The sequence below is a fragment of the Salmo salar genome, chromosome 03, assembly GCF_965601325.2.
Source record: "Salmo salar chromosome 03, fSalSal1, whole genome shotgun sequence".
NCBI lineage: Eukaryota > Metazoa > Chordata > Actinopteri > Salmoniformes > Salmonidae > Salmo > Salmo salar.
This window is the reverse complement of record NC_138293.1, coordinates 64,596,753-64,616,517: the sequence shown is the minus strand read 5'-3', so window position 1 is coordinate 64,616,517 and position 19,765 is coordinate 64,596,753. Positions and strand designations below refer to the sequence as shown.

At 41.4% G+C, this 19,765-nt stretch overlaps 1 protein-coding gene across 1 annotated transcript; it reads left to right on the top strand.

Moving 5' to 3' along the window:
* Positions 1–5,332: 5,332 nt before the first annotated feature.
* LOC106601120 (transcription factor MafK-like) lies at positions 5,333–19,765 on the top strand. The gene is made up of 3 exons (XM_014193061.3): positions 5,333–5,523; positions 15,138–15,215; positions 15,305–19,765. Exons 2-3 carry the CDS (start codon positions 15,171–15,173, stop codon positions 15,740–15,742), a joined length of 483 nt encoding a protein of 160 aa, XP_014048536.1. The 5' UTR covers positions 5,333–5,523; positions 15,138–15,170; the 3' UTR covers positions 15,743–19,765.

Here is a 19,765-nt window from a genome sequence, read left to right as displayed (position 1 = left end):
ATAATACTAGTTTATTTTTGGAGATGTGTCATGTTTTTTTTCTAAAGCATTTCACCTAAGAGAATGTCTGTCACCCTTCTCAGAATATATATTGTCTGGCATGAGAATGATATTGGGGCAGTAACGTAAGTGGTTAATAAGAAGGCGGAATCAAATCAAATCAAATTTATTTATATAGCCCTTCTTACATCAGCTGATATCTCAAAGTGCTGTACAGAAACCCAGCCTAAAACCCCAAACAGCAAGCAATGCAGGTGTAGAAGCATGGTGGCTAGGAAAAACTCCATAGAAAGGCCAAAACCTAGGAAGAAGCCTAGAGAGGAACCAGGCTATGAGGGGTGGCCAGTCCTCTTCTGGCTGTGCCGGGTGGAGATTATAACACAACATGGCCAAGATGTTCAAATGTTCATAAATGACCAGCATGGTCAAATAATAATAATCACAGTTGTCGAGAGTGCAACAAGTCAGCACCTCGAGTAAATGTCAGTTGGCGTTTCATAGCCAATCATTGAGAGTATCTCTACCGCTCCTACTGTCTCTAGAGAGTTGAAAACAGCAGGTCTGGGACAGGTAGCACATCCGGTGAACAGGTCAGGGTTCCATAGCCGCAGGCAGAACAGTTGAAACTGGAGCAGCAGCACGGCCAGGTGGAATGGAGACAGCAAGGAGTCATCATGTCAGGTAGTCCTGAGGCATGGTCCTAGGGCTCAGGTCCTCAGAGAGAGAGAAAGAAAGAAAGAAAGAAAGAAAGAAAGAAAGAAAGAAAGAAAGAAAGAAAGAAAGAAAGAAAGAATTAGAGAGAGCATACTTAAATTCACACAGGACACCGGATAAGACAGGAGAAATACTCCAAATATAACAGACTGACCCTAGCCCCCCGACACATAAACTACTGCAGCATAAATACTGGAGGCTGAGATAGGAGGGGTCAGGAGACACTGTGGCCCCATCTGACGATACCCCCGGACAGGGCCAAACAGGAAGGATATAACCCCACCCACTTTGCCAAAGCACAGCCCCCACACCACTAGAGGGATATCTTCAACCACCAACTTACCATCCTGAGACAAGGCCGAGTATAGCCCACAAAGATCTCCGCCACGGCACAACCCAAGGGGGGGCACCAACCCAGACAGGAAGACCACGTCAGTGACTCAACCCACTCAAGTGACGCACCCCTCCTAGGGACGGCATGGAAGAACACCAATAAGCCAGTGACTCAGCCCCTGTAATAGGGTTAGAGGCAGAGAATCCCAGTGGAGAGAGGGCAACCGGCCAGGCAGAGACAGCAAGGGCGGTTCGTTGCTCCAGAGCCTTTCTGTTCACCTTCACACTCCTGGGCCAGACTACACTCAATCATAGGACCCACTGAAGAGATGAGTCTTCAGTAAAGACTTAAAGGTTGAGACCGAGTCTGCATCTCTCACATGGGTAGGCAGACCATTCCATAAAAATTGAGCTCTATAGGAGAAAGCCCTGCCTCCAGCTGTTTGCTTAGAAATTCTAGGGACAATTAGGAGGCCTGCATCTTGTGACCGTAGCGTATGTGTAGGTATGTATGGCAGGACCAAATCGGGAAAATAGGTAGGAGCAAGCCCATGTAATGCTTTGTAGGTTAGCAGTAAAACCTTGAAATCAGCCCTTGCCTTAACAGGAAGCCAGTGTAGGGAGGCTAGCACTGGAGTAATATGATCACATTTTTTGGTTCTAGTCAGGATTCTAGCAGCCGTATTTAGCACTAACTGAAGTTTAATTAGTGCTTTTCCGGGTAGCCGGAAAGTAGAGCATTGCAGTAGTCCAACCTAGAAGTAACAAAAGCATGGATTCATTTTTCTGCATCATTTTTGGACAGAAAGTTTCTGATTTTTGCAATGTTACGTAGATGGAAAAAGGCTGCCCTTGAAACAGTCTTGATATGTTCTTCAAAAGAGAGATCAGGGTCCAGAGTAACGCCGAGGTCCTTCACAGTTTTATTTGAGACGACTGTACAACCATCAAGATGAATTGTCAGATTTAACAGAAGATCTCTTTGTTTCTTGGGACCTAGAACAAGCATCTCTGTTTTGTCCGAGTTTAAAAGTAGAAAGTTTGCAGCCATCCACTTCCTTATGTCTGAAACACAGGCTTCTAGCGAGGGCAATTTTGGGGCTTCACCATGTTTCATTGAAATGTACAGGTGTGTCATCCGCATAGCAGTGACATTTAACATTATGTTTTCGAATGACATCCCCAAGAGGTAAAATATATAGTGAAAACAATAGTGGTCCTAAAACGAAACCTTGAGGAACACCGAAATTTACATTGATTTGTCAGAGGACAAACCATTCACAGAGACAAACTGATATCTTTCCGACAGATAAGATCTAAACCAGGCCAGAACTTGTCCGTGTAGACCATTTTGGGTTTCCAATCTCTCCAAAATAATGTGGTGATTGATGGTATCAAAAGCAGCACTAAGATCTAGGAGCACGAGGACAGATGCAGAGCCTCGGTCTGACATCATTAAAAGGTAATTTACCACCTTCACAAGTGCAGTCTCAGTGCTATGATGGGGTCTAAAACCAGACTGAAGCGTTTCGTATACATTGTTTGTCTTCAGGAAGGCAGTGAGTTGCTGCGCAACAGCTTTTTCATTTTTTTTAAAGAGGAATGGAAGATTCGATATAGGCCGATAGTTTTTTATATTTTCTGGGTCAAGGTTTGGCTTTTTCAAGAAAGGCTTTATTACTGCCACATTTAGTGAGTTTGGTACACATCCAGTGGATAGAGAGCCGTTTATTTTGTTCAACATAGGAGGGCCAAGCACAGGAAGCAGCTCTTTCAGTAGTTTAGTTGGAATAGGGTCCAGCTTGAAGGTTTAGAGGCCATGATTATTTTCATCATTGTGTCAAGAGATATAGTACTAAAACACTTTAGTGTCTCCCTTGATTCTAAGTCCTGGCAGAGTTGTGCAGACTCAGGACAACGGAGCTTTGGAGGAATACGCAGATTTAAAGTCCGTAATTTGCTTTTCCTCAAAGAAGTTCATGAATTTATTACTGGTGAAGTGAAAGCCATCCTCTGTTGGGGAATGCTGCTTTCTAGTTAGCTTTGCGACAGTATCAAAAATGTATTTAGGATTGTTCTTATTTTCCTCAATTAAGTTGGAAAAATAGGCTGATCGAGCAGCAGTGAGGGCTCTTTGATACTGCACGGTACTGTCTTTCCAAGCTAGTCGGAAGACTTCCAGTTTGCTGTGGCGCCATTTCCGTTCCAATTTTCTGGAAGCTTGCTTCAGAGCTCGTGCATTTTCTGTATACCAGGGAGCTAGTTTCTTATGACAAATGATTTTAGTTTTTAGGGGTGCAACTGCATCTAGGGTATTGCGCAAAGTTAAATTGAGTTCCTCAGTTAGGTGGTTAACTGATTTTTGTCCTCTGATGTCCTTGGGTAGGCAGAGGGAGTCTGGAAGGGCATCAAGGGATCTTTGGGTTGTCTGAGAATGTATAGCACGACTTTTGATGCTCCTTGGTTGGGGTCTGAGCAGATTATTGTTGCGATTGCAATCGCAACATGTTGCGATTGCAAACGTAATAAAATGGTGGTCCGATAGTCCAGGATTATGAGGAAAAACATTAAGATCCACAACATTTATTCCACGGGACAAAACTAGGTCCAGAGTGTGACTGTGGCAGTGAGTAGGTCCAGAGACATGTTGGACAAACCCACTGAGTCGATGATGGCTCCGAAAGCCTTTTGGAGTGGGTCTGTGGACTTTTCCATGTGAATATTAAAGTCACCAAAAATTTGAATATTATCTGCTGTGACAACAATGTCCGATAGGAATTTAGGGAACTCAGTGAGGAACGCTGTATTGGCCCAGGAGGCCTGTAAACAGTAGCTATAAAAAGTAATTGAGTAGGCTGCATAGATTTCATGACTAGAAGCTCAAAAGACGAAAACGTCGTTGTTGTTTTTTTTTATTGAAATTTGCTATCGTAAATGTTAGCAACACCTCCGCCTTTGCGGGATGCACGGGGGATATGGTCACTAGTGTAACCAGGAGGTGAGGCCTCATTTAACACAGTAAATTCATCAGGCTTAAGCCATGTTTCAGTCAGGCCAATCACATCAAGATTATGATCAGTGATTAGTTCATTGACTATAACTGCCTTTGAAGTGAGGGATCTAACATTAAGTAGCCCTATTTTGAGATGTGAGGTATCACGATCTCTTTCAATAATGGCAGGAATGGAGGAGGTCTTTATTCTAGTGAGATTGCTAAGGCAAACACTGCCATGTTTAGTTTTGCCCAACCTAGGTCGAGGCACAGACACGGTCTCAATGGGGATAGCTGAGCTGACTACACTGACTGTGCTAGTGGCAGACTCCACTAAGCTGGCAGGCTGGCTAACAGCCTGCTGCCTGGCCTGCACCCTATTTCATTGTGGAGCTAGAGGAGTTAGAGCCCTGTCTATGTTTGTAGATAAGATGAGAGCACCCCTCCAGCTAGGATGGAGTCTGTCACTCCTCAACAGGGCAGGCTTGGTCCTGCTTGTGGGTAAGTCCCAGAAAGAGGGCCAATTATCTTCAAATTCTATCTTTTGGGAGGGGCAGAAAACAGTTTTCAACCAGCGATTGAGTTCTGAGACTGCTGTAGAGCTCATCACTCCCCCTAACTGGGAGGGGGCCAGAGACAATTACTCGATGCCGACACATCTTTCTAGCTGATTTACACGCTGAAGCTATGTTGCGCTTGGTGACCTCTGACTGTTTCATCCTAACATCGTTGGTGCCGACGTGGATAACAATATCTCTATACTCTCTATAGCAAGCTTATAGTTGGGCTCAGAGCCTTCAACATTATGCAGCCTATAATAAATCCAAAACTCAAAATAAATGTTGGAAGGACAGGACATTGGTAAAGACAGATGGCGCTGTTTCTTCTATTAACCAGTGAGGCAGTAACTTTAGGGTCAGATTACCTAAAAAAAAAAAATATAATTCTGTAATGTAAAATTATGGGAAAGTATGTGGGATAGGGATTCTCTCATAGTGATTTTGTCACCAGAAGAACAAACATTGTGCAATCATGGAATTATTGAATCGGCCTATAAAAAGCTAAAACATGTGCTGACATTGTTTGTGAAGTATTAACAGCCTATTTATAATTGGATAGCCATCATTAGTATAATAATAATTTAATCTACACATTATCTTGCTAATTTTCCCAAAAGTATTCGCAAACTGCGTCTACCGTCTATTTCTGGCTTCGCCTAGTTTCCCGCCTCGTTTACGTCAGCAGAAAGTTATTTTCATGAATGGAGGGGGCGGTCACGAGGAATTGGTGACGTGAATACTTGCGGAAGCACAGAGTGGAATGTTGATACATTGTTGTTGTTTTGTAGTTAATTTAGTACGGGGATACATTTCGGTTCGACTGCTGGACGCCTTTCAGAATTGCGACAAGTAACTTCCACCCGTATAGGACTGCAACTTCACAAGCTTTACGCTTTGCAGACTGAGAATATCCGCGTTCATAAGGTGAGGGTACGAGCGCTTTTCTGGGAGATGTTTTTACATTCCTCTCTAAAATTGCTGATGGTATCACGGTGTCAGATTCGATTTTACGCATGTATCAACAAGTAAGATCAGGCTTAACCAAACATTTAATTTACATGTTATCAACGTACTTGGTACATTTTATTTAGGCTTATCTTAACAATTTGAAACAGTTTATAAACGTTTATGGTTATTTGCAATTATTTTTCTGCTATATGGACACGTGTTGTAGTGTAACGCCAGGAATGAACTTATTTCACTATTGAAGTTGTTAAAATGTAACAATTTTAACAAATCGTGTTTTTCCGAATTGTTTCTATTTATTTTTTATTCCATCCATTTACCAATCGTAATATTTTGAAGGGTAATATGTTTTACTTCTGCCTCTTAATAACTTGATTAAGTGTAGTATTTGAGATCTTCGATTAATTACTGTATCCATATCGTTGTCCACATAGTATACGGTAGCCTACTTTTATATTTACGACGTAAGGAAACAACACGTGGTCTGGGTTTTAGAATTCTGAGTCAAAGGGCATGGTGTGGGGATAGACCACCGGGAGAATAGTAAAGGACACAACAATAATGAAGACGGAGACGAGTTCTAAAACGTTGCCTCTGCTTCACACGATAGATTCTACGATCAAGGCCCTTAAGTGTATATATATATTTTTTTTTTCCTTAAATGTATTTTATACTGTAGAAGTTAGGTTTATGTTCAGTTTATTTGATAGAATCTGCAATATACAGTGCCTTCAGAAAGTATTCACACCCTTGACCACTTTTTGTTGTTACAGCCTGAATTTAAAATTAATTAAATTGAGATTTCACTGGCCTATGACACACGATGCCCCATAATGTCAAAGTGGAATTATGTGTGCGCTGCTAAGGTATGCAATAGTATATTTTGGTAGACAGAATAGCAAAGACAGATGGTGCTCTTTGGTAAAAGGGGTACATTGGAATTATGTTTTTAAATAAAAAATAAAAATGTTTACAAGTTAAGTAAAAATAAAAAGCTGAAATGTCTTGTTATGGCATGCCTAAATACACTACAAAAGTATGTGGACATCTGCTTGTCGAACATCTCATTCCAAAATCATGGGCATTAATATGGAGTTGGTCCTCCTTTTGCTGCTATAACAGCCTCCACTCTTCTGGGAAGACTTGCTTCCATTCAGCCACAAGAGCATTAGTGAGGTCGGGCACTGATGTTGGGCAATTAGGCCTGGCTCGCAGTCAGCATTACAATTCATCCCAAAGGTGTTCAATGGGGTTGAGGTCAGGGCAGGTGAGTGAAGTTCTTCCACACCGATCTTGACAAACCATTCCTGAATGGCCCTCGCTTTGTGCACGGGGGCATTGTCATGCTGAAACTGGAAAATAGCATTTCATTTTGGGGGGGGGGGGAAGTAAAAATAGGCAAATATATTTATAAAAGTCACCTTGTCCTAGAGAGATTTACACCGTTATAACTTCAGAGTGATGGGAAGCATGAGCACCACCATCAATCAGCCTACACCACTGTGCACACACCCGTCCGTAGTATGACAACAAGTGTTGCCATGTCAGCAAATGACTGCTGTCTGAACACAACTGATTTGAGCATTAAATCCTGCAGTGTGAACAAGGCTTTAGAGACTTACCCAGAAAGACACCGCTGTAATCGCTGACAGACAAAGGTGCTTTTACAAATTTATTCAGGGGTCTGAATACTTACAGTACCAGACACCTACTCATTCAATTTTTTTTTTTGACTAACTATGAAAAGACACACATGGAATCATGTAGTAACCAAAAAAGTGTTAAGCATAAAAATATATTTTAGATTCTTCAAAGTAGCCACTCTTTGCCTTGATGACAGCTTTGCACACTCTTGGCATTCTCTCAACCAGCTTCACCTGGAATGCTTTTCCAACAGTCTTGAAGGTGTTCCCACATGCTGAACACTTGTTGGCTGCTCCACTCTGCGGTACAACTCATCCCATACTATCTCAATTGTGGAGGCCAGGTCATCTGATGCAGCACTCCATCACTCTCCTTCTTGGTCAAATAGTCCTTACACAGCCTGGAGGTGTGTTTTGGGTCATTGTCCTGTTGGAAAACAAGTGATAGTCCCACTAAGCGCAAACCAGATGGGATGGCATATAGCTGCAGAATGCTGTGGTAGCCATGCTGGTTGTGTGCCTTGAATTCTAAATAAATCACTGACATTGTCACCAGCAAAGCACCATCACACCACCTCCTCCATGCTTCATGGTGGGAACCACACATGAGGAGATAATCCGTTCACCTACTGTGCGCCTCACAAAGACACGGCGGTCAGAACCAAAAATCTCAAATTTGGACTCATCAGACCAAAGGACATATTTCCACTGGTCTAATGTCCATTGCTCGTGTTTCTTAACCCAAGCAAGTCCCTTCTTCTTTTTGGTGTCCTTTTGGTGGTTTCTTTGCAGCAATTCGACCATGATAGCCTGATTCACACAGTCTCCTCTGAACAGTTGATCTTGCGATGTCTGTTACTTGAACTCTGTGAAGCATTTTTTTGGGGCTGCAATCTGAGGTGCAGTTAATTGCAGATTTCTGAGGCTGATAACTCGAATGAACTTGTCCTCTACCGCAGAGGTAACTCTGGGTCTTCCTTTACTGTGGCGGTCCTCATGAGAACCAGTTTCATCATACGGCTTGGTGGTTTTGCGACTGCACTTGGAGAAACTTTCAAAGTTCTTCAACTTTTCCGTATCACATTGACACTATGGGCTATTGTGTGTAAATGGGTGAGGGAAAAAAATCTAATCCATTTTGAATTCAGGCTGTAAGACAATATGTCGAATAAGTCAAGGGGTATGAATACTTTCTGAAGGCACTTTATCTGTCTAGTATGGTGCTGTGTCCGATTGAATACTACTCTAGACATTCCCAAAGACAAATTGTTAGTGCTGTATCAGTGATTTCAGTCTTTATCCTATACCCTGGTTTGACAGTAGAGAGAGGAGAGAGTGCCATAGTTGGCCCTGGTTCAGCAGAATCTCTTTTGGAAGCCGCAGTGTCACAGGCCAATATGAAATTGAATCTACGGGCCTGCTGTCAAAGCAATAATTTTTAGATGACACGCACACAAAAAAAGCTTGTTGCTATGCTGATTTTTTTTTTTTCTCTTCCTCCGTCCCATTGCTCAGCTTTATAAAATAAACAAAGAGAAAAATCCTTATCAATTTCATATTTTGGTGCTGATTGCATGTCTCCAGACTGGGATCATATTCTTGGACATTTGACCTTTACTGTCATTGTGATTTATGTGGAAAATATGAGAAAATATATCCTTTCTCATCCAAAACTTTCCACATTGTATGAGGGCCTTGAAATCTCATCTAAGAGGCTACCTATGCCCTGAGTCACTGTTGATGAGGTACAGTTCAAGTCGGAAGTTTACATACACTTAGGTTGGGGTCATTACAACTCGTTTTTCAACCACTCCATTAAAATTCTTGTTAACAAACTATAGTTTTGGCAAGTCAGTTAGGACATCTACTTATTTATTCACATCTATGTATTTCAAGGCCTACCTTCAAACTCAGTCCCACTTTGCTTGACATCATGGGGAAATCAGCCAAGACCTCATAAAATAAATTGTAGACCTCCACACGTCTGGTTCATCCTTGGGAGCAATTTCCAAATGCCTGAAGGTACCACGTTAATCTGTACAAACAATAGTACGCAAGTATAAACACCATGGGACCACGCAGCCGCCATACTGCTCATGAAGAAGACATGTTTTGTCTCCTAGAGATGAACGTACTTTGGTGAGACAAGTGCAAATCAATTCCAGACCAACCGCAAAGGACCCTGTGAAGATGCTGGAGGAAACGGGTACAAAAGTATCTATATCCACAGTAAAACGAGTCCTTTATCGACATAACCTGAAAGGCCGCTTAGCAAGAAAGAAGCCACTGCTCCAAAACCGCCATAAAAAATCCAGACTACGGTTTGCAACTGCACATGGGGACAAAGATTGTACTTTTTGGAGAAATGTCCTCTGGTCTGAAATAGAACTGTTTGGCCATAATGACCATCGTTATGTTTGGAGGAAAAAGGGGGAGGCTTGCAAGCCAAAGTGAACCAACCCAACCGTGAAGCACAGGGGTGGCAACATCATGTTGTGGGTGTGCTTTGCTGCAGGGGGGACTGGTGCACTTCACAACATAGATGGCATCATGAGGATGGAAAATTATGTGGAGATATTGAAGCAACATCAAGACATCAGTCAGGAAGTTAAAGCTTGGTCGCAAATGGGTCTTCCAAATGGACAATGACCCCAAGCATACTTCCAAAGTTGTGGCAGAATGGCTTAAGGACAACAAAGTCAAGGTATTGGAGTGGCCATCACAAAGCCCTGACTTCAATCCTATAGACAATTTGTTGGCAGAACTGAAAAAGCATATGTGAGCAAGGAGGCCTACAAACCTGACTCAGTTACACCAGCTCTGTCAGGAGGAATTGGCCAAAATTCACAACTTATTGTGGAAGGCTGCACAAAACGTTTGACCCAAGTGAGACAATGCTACCAAATACTAATTGAGTGTATGTAAACTTCTGAACCACTGGAAATGTGGTGAAAGAAATAAAAGCTGAAATAAATCATTCTCTCTACTATTTTTCTGACATTTCCATTCTTAAAATAAAGTGGTGATTCTAACTGACCTAAGACAGGGAATCTTTACTAGGATTAAATGTCAGGAACTGGGATACACCTTTGCCAAATGCATTTAAACTCAGTATGTAAACTTCTGACTTGAACTGTATATGTGGTGGTGACCTCCCACACCAAGTGCATCATATCCATGCTCTGTTATGAGGTTAATATGTGGCTTGGTTCCCAATGTGATGTCTGGAGGAGAGAGCGAGTCTATCATCTTCTGCTCTCTCACTTCCCTACCAATTATTTCAGCATGACAATATGGTGTATACATACTCATAATGGTTAATGATGCTCACAGTTTTCATAGTATTGAGTGTTCAGGGGGTGGAAGTACTCATTGTGGGTTTTACAGTGTGTTGTGAAATGACTGTGGTTACTGAAAAGGTATGACTCAAAAGGAAACCCAAGTCAGATATTTTTATGTGTAAAGCTCCTTTTAACTGTGAAACGTTTAACTTAATTTCCTTACTATGTGTTCTGATCATTTATTTCTAGAGACAAAGACCGTGTCATAAGAATTACATAGACATGACAGACAACCAAAATATTTACAGTACTGTATTACATGTACAGTTTAACATTCCCATTAACAAGTTTACACTGACGCATGGAGAGATATACATTGGCATCTCTCCACAAGTGCCCCTTAGGTGCCTGTGTTGTACCAACCACCAGGATCTGCACCCAGCCCATTCCTGCTTTTCTGGATGACTTCCTGGATCTCAGACCAATGCTCTCGCCACACTGTGGTCTGGGGTGTGGAGGGATCGTCTCGAGTAAAGTGCCTTGTTTTTGTAATTATGGTATTAGGTGGTATACAGTAAACAAGGAGAAATGTCCTGAACTTTCTCACTTTTACATCTGACAACTTGGGTACTCAGACTGAATAAGAATATTAACAACTTAATGGAGATCCGGGATTGGATTAATGACTCCTGAAATCCTTTGTTATTTGAAGTTGGAAAATGTAATAGTATTTTTTTTTTTCATTGTTATTCAATGTGTACTATGGAATGGCTTTAGTTAGGTAATAACTGGACAGGTTTGTCTTTGTTGTGTGCATACTTGACATTCTTTTGAATTCCTATGTCCCCAGTTGGAAAGTCGCTTCGCTCAGATATCTACCTCTCCTCCCTTTTCCGCAAAAAAGTTCCGGCGGTTATGCCAGCCGTTTCCTGTACGTGATTTTCCAGGAAACGTCAGTTTGGGAGGGTGTGATTCCCTGCCGCTTGTCCTAGTTCTTACCAGTAAACAGCATGACTCATGGCTCGGCTATGCTCTCCATTTCCTTTACATAACATCCCTCCAAATGTGCTGCGCTGGAGTGCAGAGCAGAGTGCACCACCACAGCATAGTCTGGAGGAAGGCTCTCTCCTCCCCAACTCCCTGAGAAAACAGAGGGGAGCTCCATCAAGCTCTCTCCTCTCTCAGAGGAACGTAGCGTGTCTGTTTCCACCGAACCCAAACTCCAAAGCTAATAGAAAAGTGAAGGAAAACAAGCAGCCAAGACAAGCCAACACTTCATCTATCACTAGGACCTGAGCACTCGGCTCTTTATTTTAGTGAAACGTCGGGCCCCAGAGCAGTACCTGTCATAACCCAAGCACACAGACTTGAATTTGAGCTGATGTCTGAATGACAAAAACTAAATGGAGTCACATTTCACACATTGTCTCTGGACTATTACCATAACAAGCCTGCAGTTTATTGGTTTGTTATTCTAGCCAGTTCACAATCAGTGCTTAAATAGGCAGTTATTTGTCCATTATTAATGGTTACTGCCTGGGCTGATACTGTGGTGCTGATTTAATATGCACCTTAGTAAAACTCATTCTGGAGTATTTTAGCAAAGCTTTAGACCTAGTTCTTGGCTCAAGCTTTGAGTAAGTCATTGATGTCAATTACACTGAATGACTAAACAACAAACTATGACAAAGGTTATGTTCACTTTTTCCAACAGAGTTCAATTGGGCAGAGAACAGTGATTATTAGCAGTGGGCTGCATCCGGAGCCTACAGTAATGTTGTCAGTTGTGCTTTGATACGATGAGTAATTTCCTCATGATCTGGACTACGTGAGCTGATGAAATATGGCGTTGAAATTATCAGGCCTTTCCTGTGGCCAGCAAATAGTTTATATTTTCCATCTGTTTAGCCACCACCTTGTGTGTAAATGTTCCCTCTCTCATAAAAACTTAAGTGTTGTCTAATTAAGTTATTTGATTAGAGATAGTACTACTCTGTATCACTGTTAGTCATCAACGCTTGATTCATTCTGTCTGTTAGACTTCGATATGAGACATCTGAATTCCAGACATTTGGAAGATTTTACAGCGATGTCTTTACATCTGAATAGACTAAGCTCCGCTTCCAGAGATGGGTGCATTACACAGGACATATTCTGAATGCATTTATCCTCCCAAATGAAACTTGGGGCCTCTTTCCTTTGTGTGTGTGCTCAGTCAGGAATGTGGTTCTGTTATCCACACTTCAGCCACATTCTATGGCTTTACTTTGAGGTCTTCTCTGACACGAGGAGAAGCACTCGAAAAGGGAAATAGTTTTCTGGAGGACCGTCAAATGTGCACAGTCAAAAGCGGTACTGAATTGTAAAATGTGCCTGTTGCTCATCCTGAAAGATGATCAAAACAGGGATTTGGCCTTGGAACATTACTGCTCGTTTCCTCTCTGGTAGGAGGAAAGCCGCAAAGTGGGACCTTAAGAGCTCGACCTTGTGCCATTTGAAAAAACAGAGGAGCACATGCAGAAGGAATTTGAAGGAAACAACGTGGCCTCAGCTGTAAAGCTTGAGCACCCCGTGTATGGAGAGGGAGGCCTTTTTCCATTTCATGATATTCGAGTCACACGGAATATTACCCAGGGTCTCCCCCTTGATGCAACAGTTCAAAACAGGCTCTTTCAGCCAACTCGCTGGAACATTGTCTTACATTTTTGGCTGGCCGTGCAGTGCTTGATTCAAAGTTGCAAACCCAAATGAATTTCAAATGAGGTTCAAAGGGGATGGCCAAAACAAGTAATCAGACGTGATGGTTCACCGAACATGTTTTCATGTGGTTCTTAAATCCACCCAAAACGGAAGAATCTCTTGGTTTATTTTCCAAGTTAGGATTGTGTGAGTGTACACTCTCCACGTTCATGTATCCCTTCATTACAGAAACATGCGGCCAGGCATAGGCTGTACCTCCGGTGTGGTTTTACAAAAAGACAAAACAGATGGATGACTAAGAACTTATTAGTGATATGTTCTGCTTCAGTGCCAAAGCCAGTGAACTTTCCATTATCATCAGACCAATCAATTGGCATTCTGCCCCTTTCCACTTAGGAGCTCTAAGACTTTCGATGCAAGAACAGTATTTCTATTGTAGATACAGTGCAACCACTTCAGCTCTTCAACACAAGGTCAACCCAGCAACAGCTGTCAGAAACTGCTGTGATCAGCTGTCTATATTTATTTCCAGGGGCATGAGATGAACTTCCCTAAAGGAATAGTCATTAAAACCTCACCCTTTGGGTTGTTGTGTCTTGTTCGAGAAAGTGCAGCTCAAAGCGCCGGATGGAATATTTGGCCTCTTAGTAAGGTATCGCTTATCACATGTTCACCTAAATTGTTTAGCTGGCAGAATTTTGTGTCAGCAGCACAGTGAGCTAAATATATCCAACAGCGTTAAATAAGGGCATGTAGCAGCTCAGGAAAGCCAAGTGTAATACGAGCCAGACAAGCAGACACAAGTCCTAAACGAAATAGAGTACATTGTCTCACTACAAAAATATACCCATGACTGTAAGGGAAACTATTCCTCTGTCACACGATCTTCAGGAATTTCCCACATATCTACAGGACTGTAAAGTTCAGTATGACCATAAATGTAAGCTTGTGTTTGTTGGGTAGTTTTACTGTTGACATAGAACATATGTTCTGTGTTATAAAGAGGAGACTCATATGGGTCAATGTAGGCCATGTTAGGTTGAATAGTACTGTATCTAAATGGAAGAGACTATGTATTAGGTCTGAGGGAAATTAAAAATAGGAGCCCATGTTCAGAGTTTGAGACTGTTATTGTACACACTCCCTAAACTATTGGTGGTTTATGAGACTGTTATTGTACACACTCCCTAAACTATTGGTGATCCTCACTTAGTTCTTCAAACGGACCTGCCCTTGTAATGTCTACCATGTGTATGACAGGGTTATGAATGAGACTTGTTTACCCTTTGGCTGACCATGTGACTATACTCCCACACCCATTTGCAGGGCGTTTCCATGGCAGCCGTAGCCTAGGGAGCAAGTCAAGGTGCTGAAATGGAGCCTTGGGAGAATGTGGACTTTTATTCACAGTCAGGCACACAGCAGTCTCTCTCTCTTTGGCCATGGCAGCAGTCTCAAAGGCATGTGTTTCACTGTAGTGTTCAGATAGGTATTTTTCTAAAAACAACTTTGACCAAAATAGCCCATGCCCATTTTCTAAGCAGAGGGCTCAGACAAAGCTGCGTGGTGATAGCTGACCTGTTTCTATTCTTGCGGTCTTGCTATGGTCTAGTGAACTACATTGTGAGGGCCCTCCCTACAGCAGCAAGTAAACAGGTTTGCCCAACAATCTTTCAGTGTGATGCTGACCTCTGCTGGCAGTCTCTGTTACTAGAGAATCTACTGAGCTGGTTACAGATGACTAACTAACTCCGGAATGTTGTTGTGGGATCTCTTCAATAGATTTCTTGGGAAAGGGGAGTGGCTTCTTTGGATGGCTGTATCTGAATTTGGCTACACTCATAACCGACACTTTAATTTCACAACGAATACACTATAATATGTATACAAATATATTTGAATTCATTTTTTTTATTCCAATCACAATTTTCCCTTCTTTGTTTTGCAGTGTGACATCTGTGGGATTCTGGCCAGTTTATGCATGCAGGGTATGACGACTCAGTTTAAAGCAAACAAGACTTTAAAGGTAATTTTGTATTCGTACACTGTATCTTTAATGTGAATGATGAGTTCAGGAAAGGGCCAGACTCTCATCAATGGCTGTCTCTCTTGCAGGTTAAGAAGGAGGTGGGTGAGAATGCCCCGGCCCTCAGTGATGACGAGCTGGTGGCCATGTCGGTGCGCGAGCTCAACACACACCTGCGCGGGCTGACCAAGGAGGACGTGGTGCGGCTGAAGCAGCGGCGGAGGACCCTGAAGAACCGCGGCTACGCCGCCAGCTGCCGCATCAAGCGGGTCACCCAGAAGGAGGAGCTGGAGAGGCAGAAGCAGGAGCTGCAGCACGAGGTAGACAAGCTGGCCCGGGAGAACGCCAGCATGAGGCTGGAGCTGGACGCCCTGCGCGCCAAGTATGAGGCCCTGCAGTGCTTTGCCCGGACTGTCACCTGTGGGCCTCTCTCACCAGGCAAGGTGGCCACCACCAGCGTTATCACCATCATCAAGTCTACAAACAACCACAACTCCAGCCCAACCTCCTTCTCAGCCCCCTCCTAATGCTGACAGGACTGGGCTCTCGTCTCCCCGTCCCGCCTGGTCCTTACCGGTTCCGACCTGATCCAGCCTGAAACCAATGGCACCCGACCCATGCTGAGAGGAAGCTCAGTAATTCGACTGAGGGAAGGAGGTGGGGTGGCCACTAGCTCTGTGTGATGATGACAACATGATGCTGCATTCATCCTCTACTCTCTTTCTCTCACATACTGTACATAATCTACATTGTCTGTGCACTGTGCTACAACCTCCCCAGCACCGGCAGGGCATTGGGCCTCTGACTGATGGCCGAGATTAGCTCATACTACAGTGCGAGTGGGTACTTGATATTATACCCCGTGATGGCAGCACTGGTCTGAGACAGCTCTGATGCCTGTGGTATCTTGCATTTACAGAGTATAAAGTAATATATTATTGTAATAATTACCGTATTAATACATTATGAATATTTAAAATAACAACAAAAAAACGCTGATCTAAGCCTAAAAGCCTTCTTTCTTCTGTATATGAGAGCATATACTAATGTCTCAATGAAAATTGAGGCATTGAAGCTTGCCTTAAACTGATCTAGGAATGATCTCTCAGTAATATTCAATTTTTTGTCTCTCATACAATATGTTCAATATTTTAAGCTTCTATATTTCCAATTTCAAGGGCAGCTTGAAAACCGTTAAAAAAACAATATATATTTGATAACTGACCAAGCATGTTTAGCTGGATGAACCAGGCCCTTTTGACATTGGAAAACTTTTATCTGGTTTAGACTGTAGATTAGACTTGCAGGTATATAGCATTATAGCATAGCCTACATAAAAGAATACAAACATACTCATGGGTTATCCTCCTTACAGCTGTGAGGAACTAAATCTACAGTACAAGTAAAATACAAATTAGGCTACATCAGACAAATGACAGATCATTGAACGACACTTACTATGAAACTGTTAGATCACAGTGTAAAAGTACCAAAATCACTTGCTTTGCAAATGTTAAAAATCATATAGCTGCAAATTTACATCTAAAATCATAGGACACCTGAAGCATCTTCTTGGGAAATACCGCAGTCCATTCTGGTATTGCTTTAGCAATGGGAGATTGTATGATGCTGATCATAGTTTGTGGTCTATCCCAGAATTGCTAAAGTTGCAGACAGTTTATAACTATTGCCAAGGGTGGCATATTTATTTTATGTTATTAAGACAAGCACTTACCTATGATCTTTTGCCTCTGAACTTTCCTCTCCATGCTATGCCATATTTCATGGTAGGTAATCCATATTGGATGTAGTGATAATGGGAGCTGCCTTGACAAATGAAATGCAATTCAATGAATTCCTGTATATTACAGACTTAAGCTAGAGCCTTTTAGTTTCAATGCAAGAGAAGGAAAATCGAAGCTCTCAACTGCCTCCTGTCACTTTACATTGAGAACTCCGTCCTCTTAGAAATCATTCCTACTGTTGGGTTGTTTGAAAGGGCTGCTGCCGGTGTTGGTAACTCAAACAGTAGACATTGAACATAAATGCTTTTGACACAGACTCTTGGGTAATAGGAATCCTGGTATAAAAAAATAATAATAAAAAAAAAAACTCTAGGAATGGTGTCATGACCAAATCCAATGGCACATTGGCTTCAAATGTTACCCATAAACACACACAGGTTGAGTATGCTTTTTGAAGGTTATAAGTTTCAGTTCTAGATAATTATCTAGAATCTATAGTTCTTGCATTTCAGCACTTATCAAAGTTTGTCACGAGTGAAGTCTAGAGTTGGCTATTGTCAAGGTTTTCTCTTACCCCAGTGGACATGACTTTTCCTCTTCCCCTGTTTCTTAGCTGTAAAGAGCACTAAGGGGGACTTTGCTGCTGCATGGCTCTCTGCTTTTTCAGGCAGGGCCATTGCTGTGCTCTTATCATTCTCATGTTGTGTTTTCATTTGATATATTTGTTGTTATACCTTAATTCCCATGTTTTTATATATGTGTGTATTTTTCTATAATTGTGGCTTTATTATAGGGATATTAAATACCTGGGAATGGTGTGATCTTGTAATCGTCCTCTGACGTTAAATGATTCTTCTTTTCTGGCCTATCTCAGCAGGCTAGTTGAATTATTATCTATAGCATCAATTAAATCATAAGGAATCTATTCTGCTGACTTTATAGTTGTATTTGTGTCTTTTTAAGGTCAGTTCATAATTATTACATGCAAACTACCCTCGGCTAGTCTCCAAATTAGGCTGTCTGTGTTTACAGTCACAACTGTTTTAGAGTAGGTGGATTGGGTATATTTTGGTAGGAAAGACTTACTTTGGTAGCTAATTGCCATATGCCCACATGCTATTATAAGGAAGTTACGTTTGTATCACATTGCTAAACTCCAAGACTTTTGACGTTTGAGTGCTTTTGTGACAGCTATGAAACAGATAAGTATTACAATTTGGAGGAGAATATACAGCAGAATGCTAGTTATGAAATGAAAGTTGAGGAAGTGAAAACACTTGAATTATTTAGCACCCTTTTCTGAGCTTTACACTGACCTCTGCTGGTAGTCTTTATAAATGCTGTGAATAAGCACATTATTATTGACCAAATTGTTTTGGAGACTTGCAATCCAATTGCATATCAATTTATAAGACTTTTATCCATTTAGTTATTGCTTTCAATTTCATTCAATTCTGTTATAAACAAAGCCACAATACTGTCTATATATTATTGTATGACTCATATTCGAGTGCAAAACATATACTTTTGTGTCAAAATAAACATTCAACAAAGTAGATGAATTTCTGCTTTGAATTCCAAGCTGCTTTTTCCTCCCTAGTTGTATTGAAACTCACTAAAGGTTCATACTCCATCTACACATGGCTCTGCCAGCTGAAGATGGAGTATGGAGGCACTAGTAGTTATGCTCTTCCTGCACAGCAGGTGGCAGTGTTATCCCTCAGTACCCTCGATCTAGAAATAAAGAACTTTGCTCCTAGAGTTTGATTTTACATTGACGACGGCAAATTCATATGCAGGGCACTGTAACGAAACTGCTAGCAACTAGAGGGCAATGTAGATAAGATGTATTTCTGCCATGGTTGATTGCATCTTCTCTGATATGAGCCATTATAATGAAACGGTAAGGAATTTGGATAGATGGTTCAGAAACCAAGTGGGCACTTTTAAATGTTTATCTTGTACGTTTTGCTATATGTTGCCTTTTAGACTGGCGTGGTTAAATTATTGTATATTCTTCACCTGATTTATATCTACGGTATGTTTTATGTAGGCCTACACATCTTTCCTATATTTGCTCTGTCAGTCCTACAAGCTATTTACCATAAACGCACATAGAACATGCATGTTAAATGTCCTATGTTCAGCAGATGTACTTATAAATTATTTAAAAAAAAGTTCCATGACATATAAAGTATGCTGCTCCAAATTAGTACTTTGTATACGTCAACATTCAAATGAGTAAACAAGGTGGTGGTGGGTGAAAGAATAACAGTTGTAATACAATGGATGTTATACTTTCACTCAACATCTTCCACCTTGTATCACACAATTGTATGTTAACTATAAAATAGTTATCGTGTGGACTTTCACAATGAATGGGATCTCAAATTTTAATGCACAGCCACGACACTAGATTAGATGCTAATTTGTCTAGTTTGTGGTAGTTAATGAGGCATGATGATAGTTCTATTATACCGCTTTCTAGCTGATGGTGAGTGAAAATAAAATAATGAGGGAACACTTTGAAGAGAATCCGTACCCTTCGTGACCTTTCATTACTCTGCTACTAGTATGTATTTTATTTCAACTTCAATATTTATGTGATTGATTTTCCATAATTTGTATTTTCAACATCTAAATTATTTTATTTACATTTTGCGTTAATGAAATACCCTCCTGTACAAATAAAATACTTTTTGTCTCTGTTTCGATTGAAAACAAGGCGATAAATTATTCCTGTAAATAGACATCTGCTGTGTCTGTTTTTGTACTTTTAAATAAAGCTTTTTTCCTCCCAAAAAA

Excerpts from the sequence above, each read along its gene's own strand:
- LOC106601120 (XM_014193061.3), top strand. The coding sequence starts at position 15,171 with ATGCAGGGTATGACGACTCAGTTTAAAGCAAACAAGACTTTAAAG. Across the intron at positions 15,216-15,304 it reads AAGCAAACAAGACTTTAAAG|GTTAAGAAGGAGGTGGGTGA; the intron begins GTAATTTTGTAT and ends TCTCTCTTGCAG.